Source organism: Cimex lectularius, unplaced genomic scaffold, assembly GCF_000648675.2.
Source record: "Cimex lectularius strain Harlan isolate CLEC.00 unplaced genomic scaffold, Clec_2.1 scaffold73, whole genome shotgun sequence".
Lineage (NCBI taxonomy): Eukaryota > Metazoa > Arthropoda > Insecta > Hemiptera > Cimicidae > Cimex > Cimex lectularius.
The window spans coordinates 330,001-355,368 of NW_019392632.1; the positions used below are offsets into that span (position 1 = coordinate 330,001).

The 25,368-nt window shown below is 32.6% G+C and overlaps 1 protein-coding gene across 9 annotated transcripts in view; it reads right to left on the reverse strand.

Moving 5' to 3' along the window:
• The window catches only part of LOC106662796, a 371,911-nt gene that overhangs the window by 300,036 nt on the left and 46,507 nt on the right, over positions 1-25,368 (reverse strand). For 7 of the 9 annotated variants that reach the window (XM_024230097.1, XM_024230053.1, XM_024230227.1 and 4 more), the window contains 9 exons: positions 15,537-15,694; positions 14,096-14,280; positions 13,824-13,942; positions 12,250-12,451; positions 11,921-12,186; positions 11,637-11,865; positions 8,857-9,063; positions 5,981-6,187; positions 3,134-3,307 (listed from right to left, as the gene is read on the reverse strand). In XM_024230097.1, coding sequence (XP_024085865.1) covers positions 3,134-3,307; positions 5,981-6,187; positions 8,857-9,063; positions 11,637-11,865; positions 11,921-12,186; positions 12,250-12,451; positions 13,824-13,942; positions 14,096-14,280; positions 15,537-15,643 — 1,696 coding nt within the window. In that variant the 5' untranslated portion in view covers positions 15,644-15,694. Of the gene's footprint in view, positions 1-3,133; positions 3,308-5,980; positions 6,188-8,856; positions 9,064-11,636; positions 11,866-11,920; positions 12,187-12,249; positions 12,452-13,823; positions 13,943-14,095; positions 14,281-15,536; positions 15,695-23,634; positions 23,895-25,368 lie in introns of those variants that run through there. The other 2 variants (XM_024230163.1, XM_024230212.1) reach the window with 2 other exon arrangements.

A 25,368-nucleotide genomic window follows, 5' to 3' on the forward strand; every position in this document is an offset into this window, starting at 1 on the left:
AGTGATGAATAATACCCAAGATTTCAGATTTACCTACATTGCACAAATATGAAAAGAATCACTCCGCAGGAGGTTTAAAATAGAACAGAACATAAATTGTGAGCGAGCGACTAAGTAGGTTAAAGTGTTTCTAACAGAATTGAGAACGTTCCCATAAAACAAAGTTAATATTCCTTTTTTCCAGTTACAAAAACTTAATACAAAATATCGATAAGATAAAAAAATATTTTTCTTCTTAGGATTTTTGCCTTCCAAATATATCCAAATTTATCTTATACTAAAGCAAAAAAATGGCAATAACTTAGAAACGATTCCACCGATCTATCGGAAATTTTAAATAGGTTTGTTTAGAAGCCGTTAAATTAAAGGAAATTCGTTTAGGTCAGAGAAATTGAAGTTTTCTAAGTTTGTAGCGACCAAAGGTTATTTCTTTTCTTTAACTTTACTTTTTTCGGTTCATTTTAATCTTGATAGATCTTGAATTTTAATTATTTTTACAAGAGAAATCGTACTTTTGTATGTACGCTTAAATTGTATTTATGTATTGGTCCACAAATTGAAAAAAAAAATTATCGTTTCCATATAGTAAAGATGTTTGGAGAATAGTGTACCTAAAGATGAAAACTTACAATTTTTCAGAAGAAGCGAATTTTTTTTTCGTTTTTTCGATTTTTTCCGTTTCCGCCCAATTTATTCAATAAAAATCTGACACACCCGTTCCGCTTTCTGAAGCATGTTGAAGGACGATGTTTCAGTTGAGAAGGTAGTTTTGACAAACAATATGTATAAAATACGAATCTTCCAACAGCGTGGAAAACTGTAAGTTGAGATTGAGTCAAGATTCACTAAAACTTAACTTGCTCAAAAAATTCAATGCTCTTTTAAATCTCGGACTCTCACGAAACAGTTTCATATAAGAAAATGCTTGAAACGTGGTCAAGAAAACAGTTGCAACTCTCTTGACTAACAAATTGTAAGTGTTATATTTTAATTCTGATCATTCAGAAATCGTGAGATGCGGTCTGGTGTGATGTAGGTTTCAGAAAAACATTTTCTTTATCGTGCCAACGTTTCGATCTTTATTGAGATCATCTTCAGGGCCTGGGATTTACAAACATTATTTATATTTAACTAATACATTTAGGATGTGGAAAAGTGAATTTATACAATGCAAAATATTTTTTTTATTTTTTTTATATTCAATCAAAGCATTTCTATCTTTAATTCTGATGTTAGCTAATTATATGGTATCATTGTGTACGAAACCATAGGTTTTTGTCTCAACAAAGTAAAATTTTATATAACTCTGTTTTCATAGGTTTATAATTTTTTTATAATAATTTGTGCAAAAGAGTGGTTTATGGTAAACAACCTTTAGTAAGGCATCTATTATTTTATGTTCTAGCCGTATATGTATATTCTGTATATTATTGAATATATGGTTTTAAACATTTCATCTATTAATAACTGTTATCGCTGATTCCATTGGATATTGCTTCTATGTGCATATTATTTTTTTATTATTAATGATATCGTTTTATATTTTTGTTAAAATCACAAATACAAGGGGAGGCTACAAACTTTGGTCAAGACTTGTAACATATGTCAGACACTTGACCAAACTTTCTGGCCGATAGGACAGTCAAGAAAATTTTTTTTTAGGTTATTTAAAACATTGTTGTTAAATATGGCTTTCTGCCTTTTTGTGCATGTATTCCAAGGTAATTTTTTTGTACCTATGATAAAACAGAATATTCAGAATAGTATTAAATGAGATTGGACAATTAAGTTTCAAAAAGGACGCTGTTAGTAAAGTAGGCCAAAAAAATCATTTTTGCAAAAAACTATTCGGATATGTAAGAACCGCAGTTGTAAAACAAAAAATATACATTTTTAGGCTGGATCAGCAGGGGGCATTTTTTTTTTTTTTTTGCTCATGACCAGTACTGAACTTCAAAATAATAATTTATGGTTATATGGTTATTAGGGTAGAAGTCGTGTTCATTACGTGCAAAATGGAAAGCTCTAAACCTCTATAAAACGATTATTATTCGAAAATCGTGAGATGCGGTCTGGTGTGATGTAGGTTTCAGAAAAACATTTTCTTTATTGTGCCAACGTTTCGATGTTTATTGAGATCATCTTCAGGGCCTGGGATTTACAATCATTGTTTACATTTAACAAATACATGTAGGATGTGAAAAAAGTGAATTTATACAATGCAAAAAAAATATTTTTTATATTCAATCAAAGCATTTCTACTCACTCAAAGTGTTTGTTTTCTTCGTAATTGTGCTATTCTTGTTGAGAGTGCCAGTGCCACGTTTTCTTGTGCCCTCCATCTGTGGTTCACCAACAACCAAACGCAGAAAACAAACACTTTGAGCTCTGAAGATGATCTCAATAAAGATCGAAACGTTGGCAGGATAAAGAAAATGTTTTTCTGGAACCTACGTCACACCAGACCGCATATCACGATTTCTGAATAATTATCGATTAACGGTCACTAATCACCACTCATTTATACATCAACTGATCCAAATTTGCTCGTAAATACACTAATTATTTTTGTGCCTTTGCAAAGTAGAAACCGTATTTAAATTACCTAAAAGACTCATTTCTTGGTTGCTACGAACTATTGGCAAGTACGAGGGTTTGCAACAGCAGAGGTCATATAAACCCTCAGGATGCCGGTGTTTTTGAATAAAAGCCCATTTGTAAGTATGTCGCGTTCAAATGCAGGGCCGCTGGATTCGAACCCGGGACCTTTACCTTACAGTGATGAGCGCCGTGTCAACGCCTAAACCGTTGCGGCCACCGATGCCCCGTTTATGTTTTTCTTATTCTATATATTTTTTTTTTTGTATCTCAGAAAATCTTTTCAACGATGTATTTCACTTTTCATTTGTTTCATTTTGTTAGCTAACTTTGCAAAGTACATATCAAAAATTTATTGAAAACTTTATGTACGATTTCAATGGGATTATGAAGAACATATTGTCCAATCTGCATTTTGCGACAGGCATTAGTATAAACTTACAATTACTCTGTTTACATTCAATTGGAAACTGTTTTCTGTCCGTCTTTCCTAGGAGATACGAACAACAAGAATCAAAATTTAAATAAATCTTACCCAAATTTTCCATGCTTTGTGTAAGTAGGGCTTCGAAGGTGTGTAGTGAATAGCTTTCAGCGTCCATCCCCTTAGCAAGAGTGTTTCTCAGATGCATTTCGTATTCCATCAACAGTCTGCTTGTCGGTGAACTTGGTGTTGAAACGGTTCCTAAGCCATCTCTTCCGCCGTAACCTGCAGAGAACACCAGTCATTGACAACAGCCGATGCGAATTACAAGGTGCTAAGGATGTACGTCATATCGGTATGGTTATACATTTTACAGTGAGCTACGATTACAAAAAAAATTAAAAAACTATATGTATATATACAAAAACAATATAGTCGAATACATTGACATTAAAAGCAAGATATTTTTTCAATAGATTTATGATAAAATATAGTCAACGTGCATTTTTAACTTCTGACTTGAAACAAGCCAAAACTTATATTATTTATGGTTACATTTTATAAAAATTATTTATAAATTCAACTTCAAATAAAGAAAAGAAGCGAATAAATATGTTTAATAACTACAAATATTTCTCAAATAAAATTATAACATTCCTAAAAAGTGTTTCTGTGTTCTAAAGGTAGTTTTCCAAAGTTAAGTGGGGTTTGAGTGCTCAAGGTAGACACAAACATGCACAGTGCTCCCTAGAATACAACATTTAAGAAATTTTAAAATCTATTATGTGTGGCAATATATATATATATATAAAATGATCTCTGTGCTCTTTACAAACGCAACACCACACCCAGTTGGCTGATGTTCGTTTTATTTTTAATATAATTTTAATGGCCATATTTTTATGGTCTTACCTTATCTATCTTTAGGCTAATAGAACTTATCTAAGGGGATGAAAATTTATCGAAGGTAACAGAGAAAACAAATGGTATTAATGGAATGAAAGATGAGATTTGATGACACTTAAGGATAAATAATACGTCAAATTTGAATGAAATGGTGTTCATTTGGTGTAAAACTTATTTTAACATCAAACAGCAATTACATTATATGTATAAAATAGTTTAATAATTTAATGGATAAATAAAATAATATAGTAATTTTACAATTGGAATTAGTCTTTATGGGACCCAAGTGGCAAAGCAAACGCGTACCCCCCAGTGTTTTTACTGGCTAGCAAGGAGTGAAAAGTGCTGTAAGATCTTTAACCCCCATTATTAGAAGAAACAATAATAAACATATAATATAAAAAAATATGTTGATCTTCTTAAAGTAAAAATTATTAACATTTTAAAAATCAAAAATTCAGCACAGAGACGTCATGCGATGAAAATTTCCGGGTTTTTTTCCATATTGACTTAGTACTCGGGATTATTGTGCTGTAGTGTCAATTAACAAAGAAAATGTTCTCCTTCATGCAGAGAATGTGTTAAAAGAAAAGATCAATAAAGTGGTCAATGAAGTTTGTGTTTTGTCAACAGTGATCATTAAAAATAACTTTTGAAAAGTTAATAGGTTAATTTTTCATGAACTGTCTGTTAGCAAATTAATCATATTACAATAGCCCCGTTTTGGTTAATTAAAATTATTTATCATGCAGATTAAAATTTCGTGTAAATTACAAAATATAATGATACATTTATAATTGTAAATTAATGACGGTTAAAAATTAAAAAACTTTATAATTAAAAATCTTTAATTGATTTAATATAATCGTATGTTAAAATCTTTTAGAGGAGTTCATAATAATCTGTAAAACAGGGAAAGTTGATTAAGTATGGAATTTTAGTTTTAAAACTTTAACACGAATAATTGTTAAAAAGGATGATTATTTAGTGTTAGTGAAATGCGGTCTGGAGTGATGTAGGTTTAGAAAAAAGATTTTTTATCCTGCCAACGTTTCGATTTTTATTGAGATCATCTTCATGGCACAAGGTGTGCGTTTTCTGTGTAGATATAACACAGAAGATGAATGAATGAAGATCAATAAAGGTCGAAACTAATTATTCTTTAATAAAGTATTGGTTAAGATAAAAAAAGTCAGTGTCACGAGGGGGATTCGAACCCGTGACTTTCGGCTAAATACGCCGCTGTTCTACCACTTAAGCTATCGTGACTTGGATCCACTCGAACACAAACTTCCCATTTCTACCCAATCTTTCAAATTTTCCCTCCTTTTTGCCATTTCTCAAATGGCGTGTAATCTATTATTGTATATCTATTATCTACTGAGAGCTTTAGTGAATTATACTTCATTTTGCGTAGTAAATCGATTAATATATTAATGACTTCGATCCACTCGGATACCAACTTCTCGCTCGTGACACTGACTTTTTTATCTCAACCAATACCTTACTTAAAGATTAATTAATTGAAAATAATTTATTTGGTCAATCGGACCACGAAGCCTAATCGATTTAAAGATCGAAACGTTGGCACGATAAAGAAAATATTTTTCTAAACCTACCACACCATACCGCATCTGACAATCTCTAAATAACCATTAATTAACGGTTAGTAAAAACTACACGTTAAAATGAATGATGCACTTAGCATAAGTAAATATTATTTAAACTTCTTTAAAGTTCAAAGGTTAATCCAACAGAGAAACAAAAGTATTAACACTTCATGCGAAGAAAATATCAATGTACAACTGAACGACTGGAAAAGTAGTAAATTGTATTGGGGATAATTGTGCTCCAGTGTTTTTATTCAAATAATGAAGTCTGCATGCAGAAAAAATCGTAATAAAACAAAAACAAAAGTTTGTCTTTTAATCGGTTTAATGTTTTGTCGTTGAAATTGATGAATGATTTCTGGGAAAAGGTATTCTTATGTTCGGATTTTAAGTCGTGAATTTTTTTTTTCGGTTCCATTTTAAAACGCGACCAGCGAGTCACCTCTATGTGAGGAGGGCTGATCAAGATCCGAGTTGCCGTTGCTTGAACTGGGTGTGGTTGCGTAGCATTGATTGTCAAAGAGAACGTTGTCACTGGGTGGCGAAGCCTCACCGCCGCCATTCCCGGCTCTTTCGTGGCCCAGCTCGAGGTACAAAGATCTTCCGTAATCGCCTCTTCCACGGCCTATTTCGTGTGATGATCTAGACCCTGAAATAATAACGACCGGTTAGCGATTTTTAGATAAATAAGACTAATAGGTGTAGCATATAAAAATATTTTGTCACAATATGGTTTTAACTATTAACTTTTCCTTTCTCTTGTTTTATGTTTATTTGTATTTCTAAAATTTACTAACCATTAGTAATATTCGATCATGCTTGCCTTTTTTTATCGCTGATTAACATAAGCCATTAAACGCCAGATTAACAAGCATAACACGTTTTGGCAGTGCGCTCAGCATTGAGCCTATAGCCTATAAAAGAGATTTACACAAGGCGAAAACGCACTGACCAATAACTGAAAATATCAAATGGACAAAACGCAGACATTACAGGCAAAAATCATGATCAAACTTTGGCATGTCAGAATCAATTCGATATTTTGCCTTCTTCGCTTTTAGGTTTATGTGTTATTCTTAGTCTTATTTTTATTTATTTATATTTTTAGAGAGATATTAATGGGTTTTCTGATAGTTCTGTCTTTCGTACATTTAGTTTGGGTTTATTGTGTTCGCGCTGTTTTTGAGTTGTGTTTTATGTTCACTTAAAATGGCAAATGGACAAAACGCATCGCAAAGACATTACGAGCAAAAAAATCATGATCAACCTTAATAAAAAGGTCAACTTTGTCATGACAGACTAAATTCAACATTTTGCCATTAATAGGGTTTTCTGATTGTCCTGTCTTTCGTGCATTCAGTCTGGGTTTATCGTGTTCGTTCTCTTTTTAAGTTATGTTGTATGTTCATCAGTTGCCACGTATGGGATATGTTGTACGTGAATATATGTGTATGTATGTGAAATTTTATATTTTAAAATGTTTTAATATGTTTAATTAATATTCTTTATTTTTGCATTAAGACGAGTTTTTCGATGTTTGTTCTTTTCGGAATTATGTTCGATTATTATTTTAAGTTGTGTGGAGTTATATATGTATTTCTGAATATGTTCATTGTTCCATGTTTACGTATTGGTTCTTGGTAGTTTTCTGTGAATTTCTCTGCTGTATTTTGATAATTTCTGTTCTTTTTATATCAGTTTTGTCTAATTTATTAAATTACTAAAATTGTATTAAAAAAATTAGTATATTTTGTCTCATTCCCAATATTGGGAGTATGGTGCATGCTGAGAAATCGGGATATTATTTGTTGTTAGTTTATTAGTTTTTAATTGTATGGCCGTTGTTGTTTTATGTTGTATTTTCAACTGCTTGTTATTCATGTAACCAACGAACATGAAAAACTGTGTACATAATGGTGAACACAAAAAAACAATTTAAAATCAAATAAACTAATCATAGTAAATAGTAATTAAATTTATTTAGTTTCTCTGATAGAAGTGAAAGCCTCATGGATTAAATTTGAGATATTGATATTCAGATAAACATTTGTCAAACTCTATTGATGTCTATCTGTTTTGTATATTTTTAATTTTATTTATATTCGAAATTTATTTGTTAATTATTTTTTAAATAAAATTATTAAAGGACAATAAGGCTTTGTTTGTTGCATAACTAGAAAAAAGTTGCAGACCGAGGTGGCGTCCGACTCGTACTTGCCATGCTAGCGGTTTAGGGTTCGAATCGCAGCATAGCCCTCGACATTTTAATTGATATTACAAAGTAAAAAGTAATGTAAATTGGTTGATCCTTCGTATACGACACCCAACGGGTAGTTAGACGTTAAGACCCGAATTACTTTATTTTATTACCTTAAAAACTTATTAGAAAATATAAAAATATGCACCATCACTTCAAAACCAAACTGTATTAACAAGATTAGACAAATATACTTTTAAACACCGCAAAATAAAAGTTACCAATTATAATGAAACATTTTGTTTCTTTTGATTATGACGTGACTCTATTGAGTTTCTTCGTTTCAAATTAATAATGCCGTTACATAAAACTTTCTGCCCCTAACAAAAGTCAGGAGCTGGTCACACTCTGATAGCAGACACTCCGTAGGTTAGAAACGACCCAAAGGGCCATGGAAGAAACATGGGGACAAAGCGAAAGGACAAAACGAATCATCCAACAATCAGGGAAATGAAAATTGGCAGAGCTGGTATGAGAGATAGTAAATAAAAATGGGCAAAACCAGCAACTGACTGAAACCCAAAACTTATAAAGAGAAAAACTGAAGAAATAAAGAAAAAAGAAAAGGTGAGAAGGAGTATTCGCACCGAGCTTGGAAGAAATTGGAGAACCCTTACCTACAACCGAGAAAAATGGAAATCTATTGCAAGTTTCAAAAAATGATTTATATTATTTTATTCTCAACTACTGGTATTGAATATATATAAATATTTCCAAATTTTGTCTATATTTAATTTTTGGATACTGTGAGCTCTACTACAGCAGTTATGATGTAATTGCAAATAAATAAAATATGTGCTTAGATTTTGCCTTCTAAAATATTCGAATTTTGCTCAAAAAATGGTAAAAAATCGTTTATAATATACGCGTCATTCTTTAATATGTACATATACATTAATAATGTCACATAATGTTATTTTGATGTTATCATATAAAAGACAAATGTAAACATTATCCTGCATCTACAAAATCATAAAACGCCCATAGGTATAAAGCGGAAAGCTTTTGAAAGGTTGGAATCATATTAAATTTCTAAAACAGTGTTATGACGATGTTATTACCTGAAAACCTATTAGCCCGATGGCGTCCTCCGCCGGATTCCGTCTCCGACATTACATTTCGTGTGTTGTTGTTCTGTTGCTGGTAATGATTGTAATAGTTGTAACGCCGTCTCCCCATTTCCGGACTCGTAACCGGGCTTTCGAGAGATGGCATCGGCTTGAGCATCCTCTTCAGGGTGTTTGAATCGAGAGACATCTCTCTCCCTCCTGATTTGAAAATTGGACAATATATTATACAATTTTAATATTGAATAATTAATTTTCAGAAACGCCAAATTTCTCTTCTTTGGTAAAAATTAGAAAACTGGAACAGACGTGGGATCATGGATTTGAATTAAACTTCTTTTGCTGATACTAGATCGAAAATTATTAGACACGTGTCGGAGCGTCCTTGGTAATGGCTCTAGAGCCGAGAAAAAATTAGTGAAATATGGTTTTATATCATTATCACACATGTATTTCAAAATTATTATATATCAACTAATTTTTATTTTTAATGTAGGATAATATAATAATAAACAAGATCGCATTAAATTAAAATTAGCTAAGTAAAAAGTAAGAAAATCAAAACGACACTTCCTATATTAAAAAATAAAAGAAAAATTGTTAAAATTATATTATCTTAGCGTGATAACATTGTTGTTATTCTATTCTAGATTTTTATCACAATTTTTTTATCTAGACCCCCCCCCCCGAGTCAACCAAAAACTCACTTTTCACAAAAAGTAGTCTTTAATTTTTAAAACAAAAATCAATTTAGTTTTAAAAATAGACTACGTTTTACGAAAAATGTGTTCTTCGTTGTCCCCGTCCGTGGAATAGAGTGGATAAAGATGAAATTTTTTTTAAATAATCAATTTAGATTAGTTTTAAGCACCTTTTAGAACTCTGAAATACAAATTTTTATAGTAAATAAAGCATCATGGATGACCGGCTGCAATTTTTTTTGCCATGTTCTAGTTGTTCTGCTTAAAAATTAAAGTCCTGGTTTTATCTAAATTCAACGTTATGGAAACCGTTAGAAAGCTCAACCCTTCAATCCTATGCAACAAGGTTTTGATTTTTTCCATTACAAGTGAGAAGAATAAGAATGAAATTAATAAAAAAATCTTCAAATGTTTTATTTTATATCGCGAATTATGATTTATTTCCGGTGTCCAAATTCATGCTATCACGTGTAATTTATACAGTAGTAAACCCCAGTAAACGTTCCAGTAGATTTGTGCAATACTTTCAAAGTTATCGCTATTTTTCTTATTTTCAAAAAATATCGGAGAAATATGGAAGGCTTTTTTCACGAAAATCACAAAACTTATTTGGTTTTGAAAGTTTACAGGTTTTGAGAACATAATAAACTACAAGCTGTGACACAAATCTGATAACTAATATTCTTGTTTTACACCCCCTAAAAAACCTGAATTCAAGATTTTGGAAAATCAAAAAAACATTTCCTCCAGGTTTTTGCCTTCCAAATACATCCTCTAATCTATTTTAATGTGGTTTTGAATCTTATAAACTATACATAATAGAAAAAACATTAGTAAGTAAACTAGTACTGGCAATATAAAACAAAACTTCAGGCAGCACCTATCCACCCCCAAAATGTGTATTTTTCTTTATTATAAAAAGTTGTTTTTAGAGAAACTTTTCATATGTCTAATCTGTTTTGATACAATCTTCCATATTATTTAAATTATAATTATACAATAACAATTATAAACAAAAATAAATCGAATGATATATAATAACCTTGAAATAAATGTACAACAAAAGAAGAAAAATATATTTACATTAAATATTGAAATAAGCTAAAGAATTTTTTTCTTGGCTTCTAGGGCCCATATTGGAAAGACCCCTCAGACAAGTGGCTAATATTTTTCAACCGAGAATCATAAAAAATTCAGGTCAGATATTCCTATCTGTGTCCCTATCTTTCCTTTGTAAGCTATTGTATGTGTGCTCATATTGAGCATATAAAGTTTATACAAAGTCACAATTAAATAGCCGAATAAAAATATTAAATTGTAATCATTTTGTTTACGTAATGTCTTAATTTAAATTAAATTATTGAAGAGTATTGTGCTTAAAACTTTGTTTATAGTAGTTTGGAATTAAGTTGGTAATTCCAAACTACTAAAAGATGTTGATCTTTAGATTTTTACTATTGCATGTATAGTTTACTTTTTATGAAGTAAAAAATTTTCCATTTGACACAAAAAAAAAACAATCAAAATATTTATTAAACCTGGTTAAAAACAAAATAACGTAACGTGCACGTTTATATAGAATTATACACCTCCTAATTTTTAGGTACAGTGGATTTGGGTTCTAATCCCGGCATAGCACACGGAATTTAATTCATAATAATATGCAAATGTATTGTAAAGCGGTTTGATCCCTCGAGGTGACACCCAACGGGAAGTGGACATTAAACCCCTTTTGTGTGACAGGACGTACATTTAATCTTTAATAAAAGTGTGAAAATGTACTCGTATCATGTGTAAGTATGTATTTTACTTTGCAAATGTTACTGGCTTACTAAAAAGTCATTTCATATCGCTCAAAGAAAATGTATTGCGATAATTTCATTAAAATAAGAAAGTTATCATTTTATGTAAATGTAATAATATTTATAAATAATTATTAATTAAATGTAATATGAGCCACTATAGTAAAGCAATTAACGGCGCCATAGATACTAAACCGGCCGAACTGAACGGTATTAAAGGTTTAGTATCTTTTCTTAAGTCTATTTTTTTCAGGTTTTGGCCACTACTCACGATTATTGTTTCTTCGATTGTTGTTGATATTGTTATTGAGGTTGTTAATGTTGTTGTTGTTGGCCTGCCTCAGTTCCGCTTCTCGAACCATGTCGACTCCGTCCATGTTGCCGCCTACGTTCGATTGAGTTTGACTGTCTTTTATCATTCTAGGAGTGCAGGTACCCGTGCTTGTTTTCCCAGCCGACACGCCAGCTTGTGTCCCCTCGGACTTCTGTGTCTCTTCTCCCTGGAAAATATCCGGAGTTAAAATAGCATTTGTAAAAGTGTAGTAAAATTCATACTTCATCTGTCTGAGATCCTGCGGTATGCGACGCCTGCCCGTTGATCTTCCCTCCAGGCGTACTCGTCTCTCTGTCCCTTGTCTGCCTGCCTTTGACGCCCACCCCCAGACCCTGCTGTCCCTGCTGTTGACTCTGCTGTGTTGTCGTCACGTTGTCATACAAAGAAGTTGAACTCGTAGCAGCTGCCACTTTGTCGCCGAGTGCCGACACTCTTCCGTCAGTTATGTCCGTCCCCCTGCTAGTCGCTCGCGGGAGAGTCGACGAGCCTGCGATTGTCAGAATAATTAACTTGTAACTTCTCTTGACAGATGCATTTCGCGCTCACCAACCTCGAATGCGTGGGTCTTGTGCTCTCAGACGTGCGTACTGATCCGCAGTCATACACGTACACTGTGGTTCACGAGATCTACTGGGCGAAGCTGGGGTCGACAAAGGTTTTCTTTTCGTTTTTATCTTATTTTGTTTACTTGGAGGTTCTAGTTTCAATGAATAAGACGACGAAGCTTTTCTGGAGAATTTAAAAGAAGGTGACTGAAAAGCAATTGGACAAATTAATTTCTAAATACGTTCTGAGGTACTGCCAACATGCAACATTAAATTACACTATTACACTTTCATACAGAAAACAAACGCAAGCCCTCGAATGCCTTAATGTAATTTATTACATTATTATACATGTGAATTATTATATTATTATTATATATGTTTGGCTTGGTTTATTCAAAAAAAATGTACACTACATTTTACCTTTAGGTCATGGCAAATCCAGAGGTACCTCGGAGCCTTTTAATATTTACGCAACATTAAAAAAATAACATAAAAGAAAGTAGTAGTTAATAATAAAACGAAGTATTAAAGTTTGGAAAAAAAATGGTATGGTTTTTCCTTCAAAAATATTTAAACTTGCTACCTTCACCTTTTTTAATAAATTCTATTCAAACCAACCCTAATGACCCATAAATAATAGCATTAAATTGCCTTCAAATCACATTACATAATTATCAATTATTATGTTAATATGTTTGGCTTGTTTTATACAAGAATGAATAGGTTTTATTGTCAGATCAGGTCCGTTGAACGGATGCCAAAATTTAAAAAATCATAACATAAAACAAAGTAATAATTAATAAAAAATGGAAGCACTTAAAACGGTTTGATTTTTTGTTTGAAAGCCTTTAAACTTTGACATATTCACAATTATTTTATGAATTTCGTCCAAAAAATTTCAATGCCCACTAAACATCATTAAATTAAATCCACCTATTCGATTACATTTTCCTAAAATAGCCAAATGCAAATCGATAACACCTTAAAATCATATTTATTACATCATTATCTTTATTAAGATTTTCGTTTTTTATACAAAGATTTTATGTAAACATGGACTACAATTTATTATAAGGTCAGGTCCATTCTACGGTAGACACAGGGTTTTTTAAAGATTCCGTTTATGTCAATTTAAAACTTAAACTTAATTATTTAAAATGTATACTATAAATCAAAGTAATATATGACAATAAAATGAATCCCTTAAAGTTTGGCCAAAAAAGCTTTGAATTTTTATCCTTCGAAAATTTCGATATTTTCAACATTTTTTGATCAATTTCATTCAAACAAATCCTAACGTTTAATAAATAAAGGAAATGTTAAAATGTGCCAAAAAGTTCGGCTTTGCATGTTAAAAAAAAATCTTAACATCGCGAGGAGGCACACAGCACCCTTATCAATTATAAAACGAGTAAGGTTGTTTCTCAGCACACAAACATTGGCATTGGGTGCATTTTTTTAATATATACAGTTGTTTGATTTGTTCTTTTAGAAAAGAGGGTGGTATCATTCGGTTATATGAATAATATATTGTATTTATAAACAAATATCTATTGTTTCATTATAAAAAACTTACGCAACATTCCTTGAATTGCTTCGCGTCTATAGGAGAGGTGAAATTAAGGCCCCAAGTGTCGTTGGTCATCGGGTCTTTCCAGTAAACGAAACATTCCGCCGCTTGTCCTATCCTAGTGCCTGAAAATAAAAAAAGAATCTAAATAAAACTCACATAAACACACTAATTGTACTGATTATTCTGTTTATCTGATAAAAAAAAGAATTGCATGTTCAACCGGCAGTTGATATCGAACGGTCCAAATAAGAGGCTCGCACTCGGTTATTATTTACCTGGTTGAACGAGTCGTACGTCTAAGATTTTGTCGACCTGGCTGTTGTAGGCTGTGATGTGAAAAACACAATCAGGAGAATCTTGTATGCACGTGATGTTGACGGGGACCAAGTCTTCGGACACCTGCTGCCATTTTACTGTCCCCGCTCCGCTCGAACTGACATGAAACACTTCCGCCCACAACCTGAAATAAAAGATTATTTCACAAATGTTTGCGTTTCGTCAATAGTTGATTGTCTGTTTTACTAGAATAGGGTTTTAAATTAAACACCAAGCCACTTCCTAATATAAATAAGGCTTCGTTGTTCCTTTCTTAAGGCTTCGTAAGCTTTTAAAAAAACATTTGAAGTAATTACGATTACTGGGTAAATCTACTACTATTATAATTATGTAATTTATATGATTTATTATATTTTTATATAAAAAGATCCCTTAATTACGAGAAAAACGAACAATTGTGATTCAATTCTTTCAGACTGAATGTTGATTATTTAGCAGTATTTTAAGCAGTCTTCCATCATTTTCAATAGACAGAAGATTGTTAAAAATTAATTAATTATACGTTAAGGTTTGTAAGTATCAAATATCAAATTGGCATGATGTTTTAACAGGATGTCAAGCATCATTATGCCACTATTTTCAGCTGTTTTTCAAATCTTTAATAAGCATTATGCTGCAATGATGTATACATACACAAAACAAAAATAATGTCACAAGTTAAGACACAATTTACAAAACAGTACAAACCTGTATATTTTGCCACATTTACGGCACTTCCAAAGTCGGCAAACAAACTTGTAAAACGCCTTCCTAGTAATTTTTTGCTCGAAATAAACAGTCTAACAGCTTGGCTAAGAGGCCAGCCAAGTTTAACAGAGGAAAAGTAGATTTTTTTTTTATCGTCGTAGAACGTTTGTACACATAGTCATTACTTAAAGGGAAAGTGAGGGATAAAATATGGCAGTTGTTGAAAAGAGGGAAGGAAAAAAGTTGGTACCATTGATTTTGTAAGTGTTAACTTCTTAACTGTCGCTCTTTTGACAAGTTGGACAACGAAACCAGGAAAGACTATCGATCAGTAAGATTCAGGGAGCTTGTAACATATCCCCCTTCATGTAAATATCTTTTGCTATATTATATGCTAAACTTGGTAAATAAAACTATCCTTTAAAGCTATTAATGTAGACTAACCACTATTTTTCCCTTATGACTGACCACATGACAAATAAATAAATACAAAAGAAATAAGATAGAAAGTATAATAATTTTTAAAATTGTAAAATTATAATCTACATGTATATATTGCGAGATTGATGAGGGGTGTCTTAGAACTGGAATCTTGTTGGTGTTAGCAACTGAAATGGGTTTAGTTGTTCTGATAGCTTCTTTCCAGTCAAGTGGATTTTCTGAATTCTGGCACTCCAAATGGAACTAGATTACCTAAGGAGATGGCCGTCCCTCCTCCTCGAAGCTTGCCACGGCGAGTCTTCATATTTGTACGATTTCCTAATGAGAGGGGCGCAGGAACAGCTCAGCTTGTTGCCCATTATTAGACCTGGGTCACCCTCCTCCTGTCACGATCCACCACCTCCATCAACCTGGAAAATAAAACGAATTATTATAATATTCCGACAACTTTGATAGAAAAAATATTTCGGACTTTTAAAAAAATCATATAAAAAAAATAATATTTTTCCCATCATCAATCAATCGAATGATAATTTCCTGCATAATCGAAGGAATTCCGTGGTCTTTGGTTGTAAATTGTTCTGTGGATCAGCTGTTTAATCATCCGTTGAGTGTGAAGCATTAACTCGTCTGACAAAGATAGATAGCGACGGTAAGCTCTAAGCCAGAAGTCATCAGCAATATTGAAATATGACATCATTTAAAATAGATGGTTTTATTACGATCATAGGTCATTATTACGATCGTGAAGGGTATTTGGATTGTTCACAATTCTAAATTATTTCTAACTCATATATGTAATTATTTCATGATATTGTTATCTTTGTATTAACAATGGAACAGTAATAATAATTTTATAAGAAGAACATAAAAGAAAGGCCTAACTGGAACAAAAGAAATATTTTCGATATTCTGTCAATTAAAGAAATTAGAAATACAACTGTAGAGGTTATAAAATTATTAAGATGACTATATATTGATGAAGTAGAAACAAACAACTTTTGTCTACTTGCCGGACACATACGCGGACTTTGGCCCAAAAAATAGTGTCTCCCTCGCATGATTTTTTTTAATCGAGTAAGGATGATCCTTATTCTACAATTCATATCCTCCGAGGGTCACCCATTAACCGTTATTTTGGTAGATAGAAGCTTGCCGATCCAACCCTACCATTTCCTTTTAATAGTGTTTTTATTGTATTTTTATCATTAGAGGGTAATCGCGGTGGCCAGGTCTAAATATTTTATAAATTTTAGGATTTAGACCCTAAATTTTTTCATATCGTTGGTTGTCTTAAGGTATGCAATCCACGTTAATATTTTTTTAAGATCTATTCCTAGGTCGGTAATTTCTTTGGAATGCTTTATTTCGTGGTTTCATTAAGTCAGAGCTGTAAGATTGCGCTTCTTTTTCTTGGTAAATAACACAACTGTAGCCTTCGAGGGAGTTTATATATTAAACCCCGACCGGTTTGGCAAAACAGTGATGGTAGTCTGAGTCGACCGACACAGGTCTTGAGGGTAACGAAAGACAGACGAGGCGTCCATCGTCCCCGGACCTGACCACCGCGACCGGACCCTCTAATGATAAAAAAGCAATAAAAACACTATTAAAAGGAAATGGTAGGGTTGGATCGACAAGCTTCTACCTACGAAAATAATGGTTAATGGGTGACCCTCGGAGGATCTGAATTGTAGAATAAGGATCATCCTTACCCTTAACCTTTATGTATACATTTCGATTGACAGATCTATGATTACTCACGGAACTTAGATATGGTGGGCCAAAGTATAACATAGAAAGGCAGAGATTGAAGGGATTGGTCAAAATCCAAACTAAATAAGAAGGTGCGACTCTTGCCGACCTGGACTACCACGGACCTACTTACATTGGAGAAACTGCAATGAAAGTTTCTCTCCCGAAACATTCAACGAGATATTCACCAATAAAATGCTACATATGTACAACGACATTTAGCGAAAAATATCACTAATGTACAGAGGAAGAAACGATTTTTTGTAGTTGTAAAAAAATGTAACTTAATATAATGAAAACGTATGAACTATTTGTTTCATTGTTATTTTACCCAACGGTTTATTTAAATAGTAATGATTAATGATGTAAAAAAGTTGACGAAGAGAGCGACGAGAAGCTTTAATGGGTCACGTCGTGGAATGTGATGGAAGGGGGATGTGATAACGCAAAATAAAGGTAGTCACAACTCGTCTAAACCCATGGTAAAAGAAAAAAACAGTGACTTCACAAGGCAAAAAATAAGGGTGGTCACAACCTCTCCCCAGTCAAGCACCAAGATGAATGAAAATCGTGACGTCCCAAGGCAAAATAAGAATGGTACAATAACAACCTTCATCAAATCCTATGGGGAAAGAAAAACATGTGAAATCACAAGGCGAAATAAGGGTGGTCACAACCCCTCCCCAGTCAAATATTTGGCGTCACAAGGAAAACTAAAGGTGGTCACACCTGTTTTTTCGTCAAACACTATGGTGAATGAAAAACACGTGACGTCACAAGGCAAAATAAAGGTGGTAACACTCCCTTCCCCGTCAAACACTATGGTGAATGAAAAACTCGTGACGTCACAAGGCAAAATAAGGGTGGTAACACTCCCTTCCCCGTCAAACACTATGGTAAAAGAAAAACGCGTGACGTTACAAGATAGGGGTGTAACAACCCTCATCAAACCCCATGGTGAAAGAGAAACACGTGCCGTCACAAGACAAAATAAGGTGGTCACAACCCCCCCCCCGTCAAACATCATGGTATATGAAATACATGTGACATCACAAAAACGTTATTTCTAGAAAGTTAGTTAACCTAGTTTTTGATTCCATATCTCTAAGAAGAATTTTTGCTTCTCAAAAGAAAAGAAAATCTTCCAGGAAATCCATTGGCACGGAATGCAACAATACATAAAAGTTATTTATGTTGAATCTATAATTCGTTTCCTATAAATAGTTTTATTTGCAATATTTTGTTAATACACTAGACTCTTGTTAATTCGAAGCTTGATAATTCGAATTTCTTGATAATCAGAACTCCTTAGCAGGTCACTTCGGAAGATAGAAAAAATTCTGTGCATTTTTATACACTCGAAAATATTTTTCGTAACAGGGGGAAAAAGCGTACTATTAATCGAATTGAAGCCACTTCCCCTCTTTATAATTTGCACTTTTTCTTTGTTATATATTTCTAAATTTGCATGTATTGTTCACTTCATTACAGCCTAAAGTTTGTTTCAATTTTCTCTGGTTGGTTATGTTCTGAGGTCAGTGTTTTGTCAATGTATTCTCAGCACTGGCCACTTTGGAAAATCATTTAAACCAAGGACGCCAAACAACCACTTCACGATTTTTTTTAATTATTCAGAAATCGTGAGATGCGGTCTGGTGCGATGTAGGTTTCAGAAAAACATTTTCTTTATCGTCTCAACGTTTCGATCTTTATTGAGCCCTGAAGATGATCTCAATAAAGATCGAAACGTTGGCACGATAAAGAAAATGTTTTTCTAAAACCTACGTCACACCAGACCGCATCTCACGATTTCTGAATAATTATCGATTAACGGTCACTAACCACCACACAGATTTTTTTAATAATGCGTAACTATGTTCAATTTTACAGTTGATCTATTTCCGCTTTTTCATTATTTTTACTGTTTTATATAGGTACAATTTAAGTAATACAGTAGGTCGAGATGGGGAGTTGGTGTCCGAGTGGATCGAAGTCACGATAGCTCATGTGGTTAGAGCAGCGGAGTATTGAGCCTAAGGTCGTGGGTTCGAATCCCGCTCGTGACACTTGCTTTTTCATTTCAACCAATACCTTACATAAAGATTAGTTAATTGAAAGAAGTTATTTGGTCAATTGAACCACAAAATATAATGGATTTATTAAATAATAAATTAGAAAAATACATATGAACTTTAAGGGTTTTTTTTCTTCATGACAATTCGAATTATTTTTGTGGTCCCTTGGATTTCGAATGATCAAGATTCCACTGTTAATTTACGTCGAATGTTTTTACGTACTTTGTGTTTATTCTTTTTTTTCAGACTGCTTTACTTCTTTTTCACTTTAAAAAAAATTCACCGTTTGAATTATGACCCCAGGACGATTTTATACGTGTGTCCTCAAGCCGAAAATTATATAAGGATGAAGAATTTTGCAAGTGACCGGGAAAGAATAAAGCGTCTTTTAAGACCGCAAAGGGACAACAAGAGAACTTTGTCCATTTGCCGCATGGAGGTGTACACCCTGTTTTCCCGCAGTATGGCCCACACGGCCAGCATATTGGGTTGACAACGAACCCGGATACCGGTGAATATTATCGCGAAAAAGAAAGTTACAAAAAATCCGAGTCAAATTTGGATGGATTTTTGATCAGAGATTAACGTTTTGATTTCAAAAAACAATCACAAACGATTCCCTTTTTCTAAAAAAATGATGATGCTTGGTAAAGATTAATGTTATAGATTGTAGTTTGGGATAATTGGCAAGGCTGGAACTTTCTCGGGTGGTAATGAAGAAGAGTAAGAGCTGGAGCAGGGCGAAGGCACGGTTGATTCTTGTTTTGCCGCCTTCAAGAAACCAATTAGCATAGGGCAGCTTTCCCTCCCCCCGTGCCTTTGTGAATACCCTTAGTTCTTCCCTTCGCCAATTTTATTTAACTCAGTTTTCCTCCTCGAAAATGTGTATAATTAATTAATGCGCCCACTAATCCAAACGGGAAAATATTGAAGGTTTTTTTTGTCATGAACCTACTGGTAACTTCCATTGAGGAAGAGAGGCCGGTTTCCTGCTTTGTTTAATTTTATGAATCAGGGTCAACCCATACAATTAAAAAAAGGAAAGAATCGTCAGATAAATTGGTAAAACAGTTCGCACAATCGATTATGAGGGCTACGCCCTTTAAGACCGTAAAGGTGCTCGAAACGGATTAGTGCCATTTTACAGTTTTATTTGAAAAGTAAGATAAAAAAGCAAGATTTTCTCTTTACAGTTCCAGTAACATCCATATTCGAATGTCGCATTACAAAATGAAATTTGATCACATTATCAAAAAGATTTGTCAAAACGTCTAGAATGTATTTTTAATTAGCACTTAAGGGGAAACAAGATTTATCTTATTTATGTAGGACGGGAACTTACTGGTGCAGTTTTTTCAAATACTATTCATATAATTTCCCTCATATTTTACATGCTGCATATATAGAGAGTGCAAGAAGGCCGCCAGATAAGAGAATTGAGCTTGAGTATTTGGGCTCCAGTTCCGTTTGTTGGAATAAACACTGCTATTATACTGTATATATTACTGATAGATATTTTGTTTTGAGATTGAATATATTTATTAGCGTAAATGTGTAGAGTGAGAGGGCTGATGGTGAAATTTCGCTAATCAAATTTTACATATATGTTGAATGACGAATAACCTACGATGGTAGTATGTGATCTGCCTCAAAACTATGAATTTACGTGGAAAAGATGATCAGAGATGAGGAAATTTTCCTAAGGAAGGTGTTTTAATTGAACAAGAATTTGAATTTTGAAAAAAATAATTGTCAATTTTCAAAAAAATTTCAAGATTTTTCGTATAAATCGTACGTAACTTTTAAAATCCTCTAGCCAAAATTATACTAATTATACATCAGCTTAATGATTCTGAAATTTAATTATCAAAATCGGTTCATATAATTTTGATAAAAGTGCGTGAAAACATGGTTTTCACGAGAGGCAAAAAGCTGAAAAAGCAGTCATTTGTGCCGAAAATACATCAATAAATGTTTCAATTGAACTGTTTGCTCTTTTCATTAGTTTAAACTTTAGACAATAAATAACCATCGATTTCACGGTAAAATTTCACTAGAAAATTTTTCGAGTTCAGTATTCGTCGCATCTTCTTTTTAATTTGTTCATCTTTTTCCATTTTTTCTTATAAACTATACATTATTTATCAAATTCCTTAGCCAAAACAATTCTAAAATATCTGCTTAATGGTTTTAAAATTTAATTGTTAAAATAGGTTCACATAATTTTGAGAAAAGTGCATCTTTATGCGAAGTATGAAAACGTTATTTGTCAGGAGAGGCAAAAACTGAAGAAGTAATTCTCGCCGAAAATATATCAATTTGATGTTTCAGTAGAATCGTGGGGTCTTTTTTATGGTTTAGACTTTACAGAATAATTAACCAAAAAATAATTATCTAGATCACGGTAGAGCCTCACTGGTAAAAATTTGGATTTTTCGCCGGATGTTCGTTTCGACTTGTACATCTTTTTTCTTATAAACTATTTTCTTTTTAATTCCATACCCATAACTCTGCTAAAATTTCTGCTTAATGTTTTTAAAAATTAATTATCAAATCCGGTTCGTACCATTTTGAGAATAGGGATTTTTACCATAACTATTTTCGTTTTAACTTGTGCATTATTTCGTGTTTTTTTTTTTGTTTGTTTTTTATTGATATTGGTTGCAGTGGACAAAACAATATTTCAAAAATGCAAAAAGGTGTTTACCGGAAGCCATAGTTTTAGATAAGAAGTCCTAAAAGATCATGGAAATCAAGCACTAAATCCAAAAATAACTAGGAGCTGTACAGCTATACGAGAAAGCTGAGGTGGACAATCATAATCATAGCTTTGACCCGTTGTTTAAAATATGTATTATCATCATTATGTATTATATTTGTTTATTTAAGGCTTGGATTTGCAATTTCATATAAAATTTTACGTAAACCTTTTAATATTTGCATAATTTTAAGTAAATATTTAGGTGTTATCAATTTTTAAATTTTTTTGTTATAAATTTGTAACCATTTGTTTCAATATCAAGAAATTCAAAAGGCGTTCGAGAAGAAAAAATTATTAAAATATGAAAATGATTTATTAATTTACGTTCTTCCGAAACATTGAAAGCTCACTTTAATAATTGTGTTTAAAAAATATCAGTGTTCGGAAAATTACTTAAAAACACCGTCAGATACATAAAGACAATCCTAAAAAAAAATTTTAAGCAAATACTAAAAATATTTTTTAATGTTTTAGACTTTTTTCCGCTTCAAAATTTAGGGTTTTACTGTTCTGAAAGATCCCATGTGGAAGTAAGGCAACCACTTAAGAAGGGCAATATACCGTCAGGCCATGGTCGTATACTTGTATATTAAAGGGTGCATTTCTAGTGGCTTAACCATCGGTTCGAGGCAATACTTTTGCCATAATTCAAAACCACCCTGGTCGGGGAAGGTGCCACGTGCGTACCAATCCCCCCCCCCGTTTAAACCTTTGGGACGCCCTGATGCCCTAAGATTGATATATGTCGTTCGCGGGAAATGGTTATCGAAGGAGGGATCTATAATCCTCGTCGCCATCTTGTGATTTAAATCCATCGAGCCGAAGGCAAAGGAATTCGATGCAAAACATGTGGATTCGGGTTCAAACACGCCCGAAGAATGTGCTTCTTAAGTAGTTAAGTTACAAAAAAGTTACAAAAAAAAGTTTTATAATACGAAACCAGTAAAATTTAAAGTTAAAAAAATCTCAGAAACTACCTAGATAAACCATAAAATTTAATAGACAAACAAACGCAAATGTTTTCTTTTAAAAAATTCACTCTGAAAGTAAAAACATTTGAGAGGGCATGTGAATGAAAGGAAGGTTTTCCTTACTCATTCCATTGGCGGAGAGGGCCCAGGATTTAATTTAGATGCTAATTCTAATCTAAGGTTGAATTGAAGGAGGTGTTCAAACCCATACATTAGCCCTTTGAGAAAGAAAGTTTTTAAAGCCTATTTGAACAGTGGTGTAATTTCATTAAATTATGTAAGATAATGCCGGATCCTTGTAAGCACTAATTTGCAAGGCAGAATAATCCCAGACAACGATTAAATAGCTACAGATACATGGTTGCTAATAACAACTGTGTGATGATAAATATATTAATTTATCTATATAGAAAAAATAAAACTCCTTAACAGTTTTAAAACCTAAAGAAACAATTTATGCTGAATGTAAAAACAGTTTATCAATCTACAGTTGTTCTTCTGCTTCATTAACGAAAAATGAAGAATATGAACAATAGATTTTTACAATATTTATATCATTTTAGTTAAGATTGAAAAAAATTATATACTACAGTCATTTGAAATAAAGAAACCTATAAATCTACTAACTTAAATCTGTACTTTCATCAACAGTAATTTGGAACAACCCGATTAGGTGTTCATGTGTATAACAAGATCCTTTTTAAAGGTAGACAACTTCATCGCCTTATCTTTTACAAGAAGAAACAAGAAACGACATGCGCTTCCCGTTTTGATCTGTCAGCGCTCACCGTTGAGGGAAGACGGGGCCACGGGGGCGTGTAATTGGGCTGAAATGTAGACACGTGGTATAAGGAGGTGCCGGCGATCTACTAGAAACAAGGTTGGCCCATATACTTAGCTGAGGCTTAGTTTCCTCCGGTGACGCATTGAGAGAAGCAGATCAATAAGCAGAATCTAGTTACAACCACCCTCGCTCCACTGCGCCACTCTATCGGTAAACATTCCAGTTCGACACATTCTTAAAACTGAAATTGATGGGTTTTTAACAGATGTTTTTATCTGTCTTTGTCATATTTTGGGTTTTCTCTTTTTCCTTAGCAAAACAAACAATATTTCGCAACGAAGTCGAGCATGATGTATTTTGTCAACCGCCCAAAAAATGTTTACGTACCCCATCCGAAACCCTCAACATCCAAGTCCTAGAACAGTTTTTTCTTATGCTTCATTTATTTATATCTAAACTGTATAATTATATGTGTATGAGATCTGGTTTCTAGTCAGGTTATAAAAAATGTAGACTCTGTGATCACTTGCCAAGCTTTCGGCCTTTATAAGACCATCATCAGCGCCTGAATAAATTTACAATATTACATTTTTGCATTAATTACAAGATTTTGGTTTGTTTTAACTAAAAGCATCCTATTTCTCATATTAATATTACAGAATAAGTAGTAAGTAGAACATGACGTTAGTTAAGTTGAAATTACAAGTTTTTTTCAGTATTTTTTTCTATAATTGATGTAAAACTAGATTAAACCAAATATAAAAAGATATATAACAATATAACATGAGATATATAATTATACACAGCCAACAAATTAGATTATTAGATTTAATTTTTGCACGTGACCTTAACCGGCTTACAGAAGAAACTACCCATTGGCAGATTCTCTGTTTTAATTATTTAAGAGGTCTCTTATCCATTTTCTATTCAGCCGCCGATGTAATAATTGTGGGGCATGGGATAATTGTATTTTTTTGTTTTTTGTTAGTGTTATCTTGAAATTTACCCTGAAAACGTTTATAATTTCTAGTTTCTATTCGAAGTGTTTTATTATTTACATAAGAAGGAGTAGAAACAATTAGTCGTAAAAATCTTTGGTTGAAAAATTTGTAATCTTTAAATATTGGAATATTTGGCCAATCCGTAAACTTGGTCATCCCATTCCTAAAACAAAAATTTGTCTACAATAAAAAGCAAATTCAAAACCATCTTTTAAAAAAAAGTAAAGCACTCTTGAAGTCCTGAACAAACCAATAGATATGTAAACTAAAGCAACACTCTCCTTATCTGAACAAAGTTGGGAAAAAACATCAACAATCTGGGAGACTAATTAAAATTTCAATGTTTGGGGAAGATAGCAAACAAAGAAAAACAAAAGTTAAAAAAACATGTACCCAAATCTAAGAACATTAAACGTAAATTCAATTAAAAAAATTACAAATATACTTGGCTCTTTTGTGTCCTTAGAATTAATAAATTGTAACAACAAAATCAGTTTGATAATAAAGACAATAAAAATGGTCCGATTGGCAAACATTTTATTAAATAGACGAGTAACTACCTAAAGATCATTAAACTAGTTAAAAATTAATCAAAAAACTTTTCCAAAAAGTCTTTTTTTTTCAAAAAAATCGTTTTTTGCCCATGCAGAAAAAAGTAACAAGCAATGTGGAATGCATTAGAAAATAAGTTCTTAAGTTCTTTGAGTTTAGAGGTAATCACTGGGTGGGTATCATAA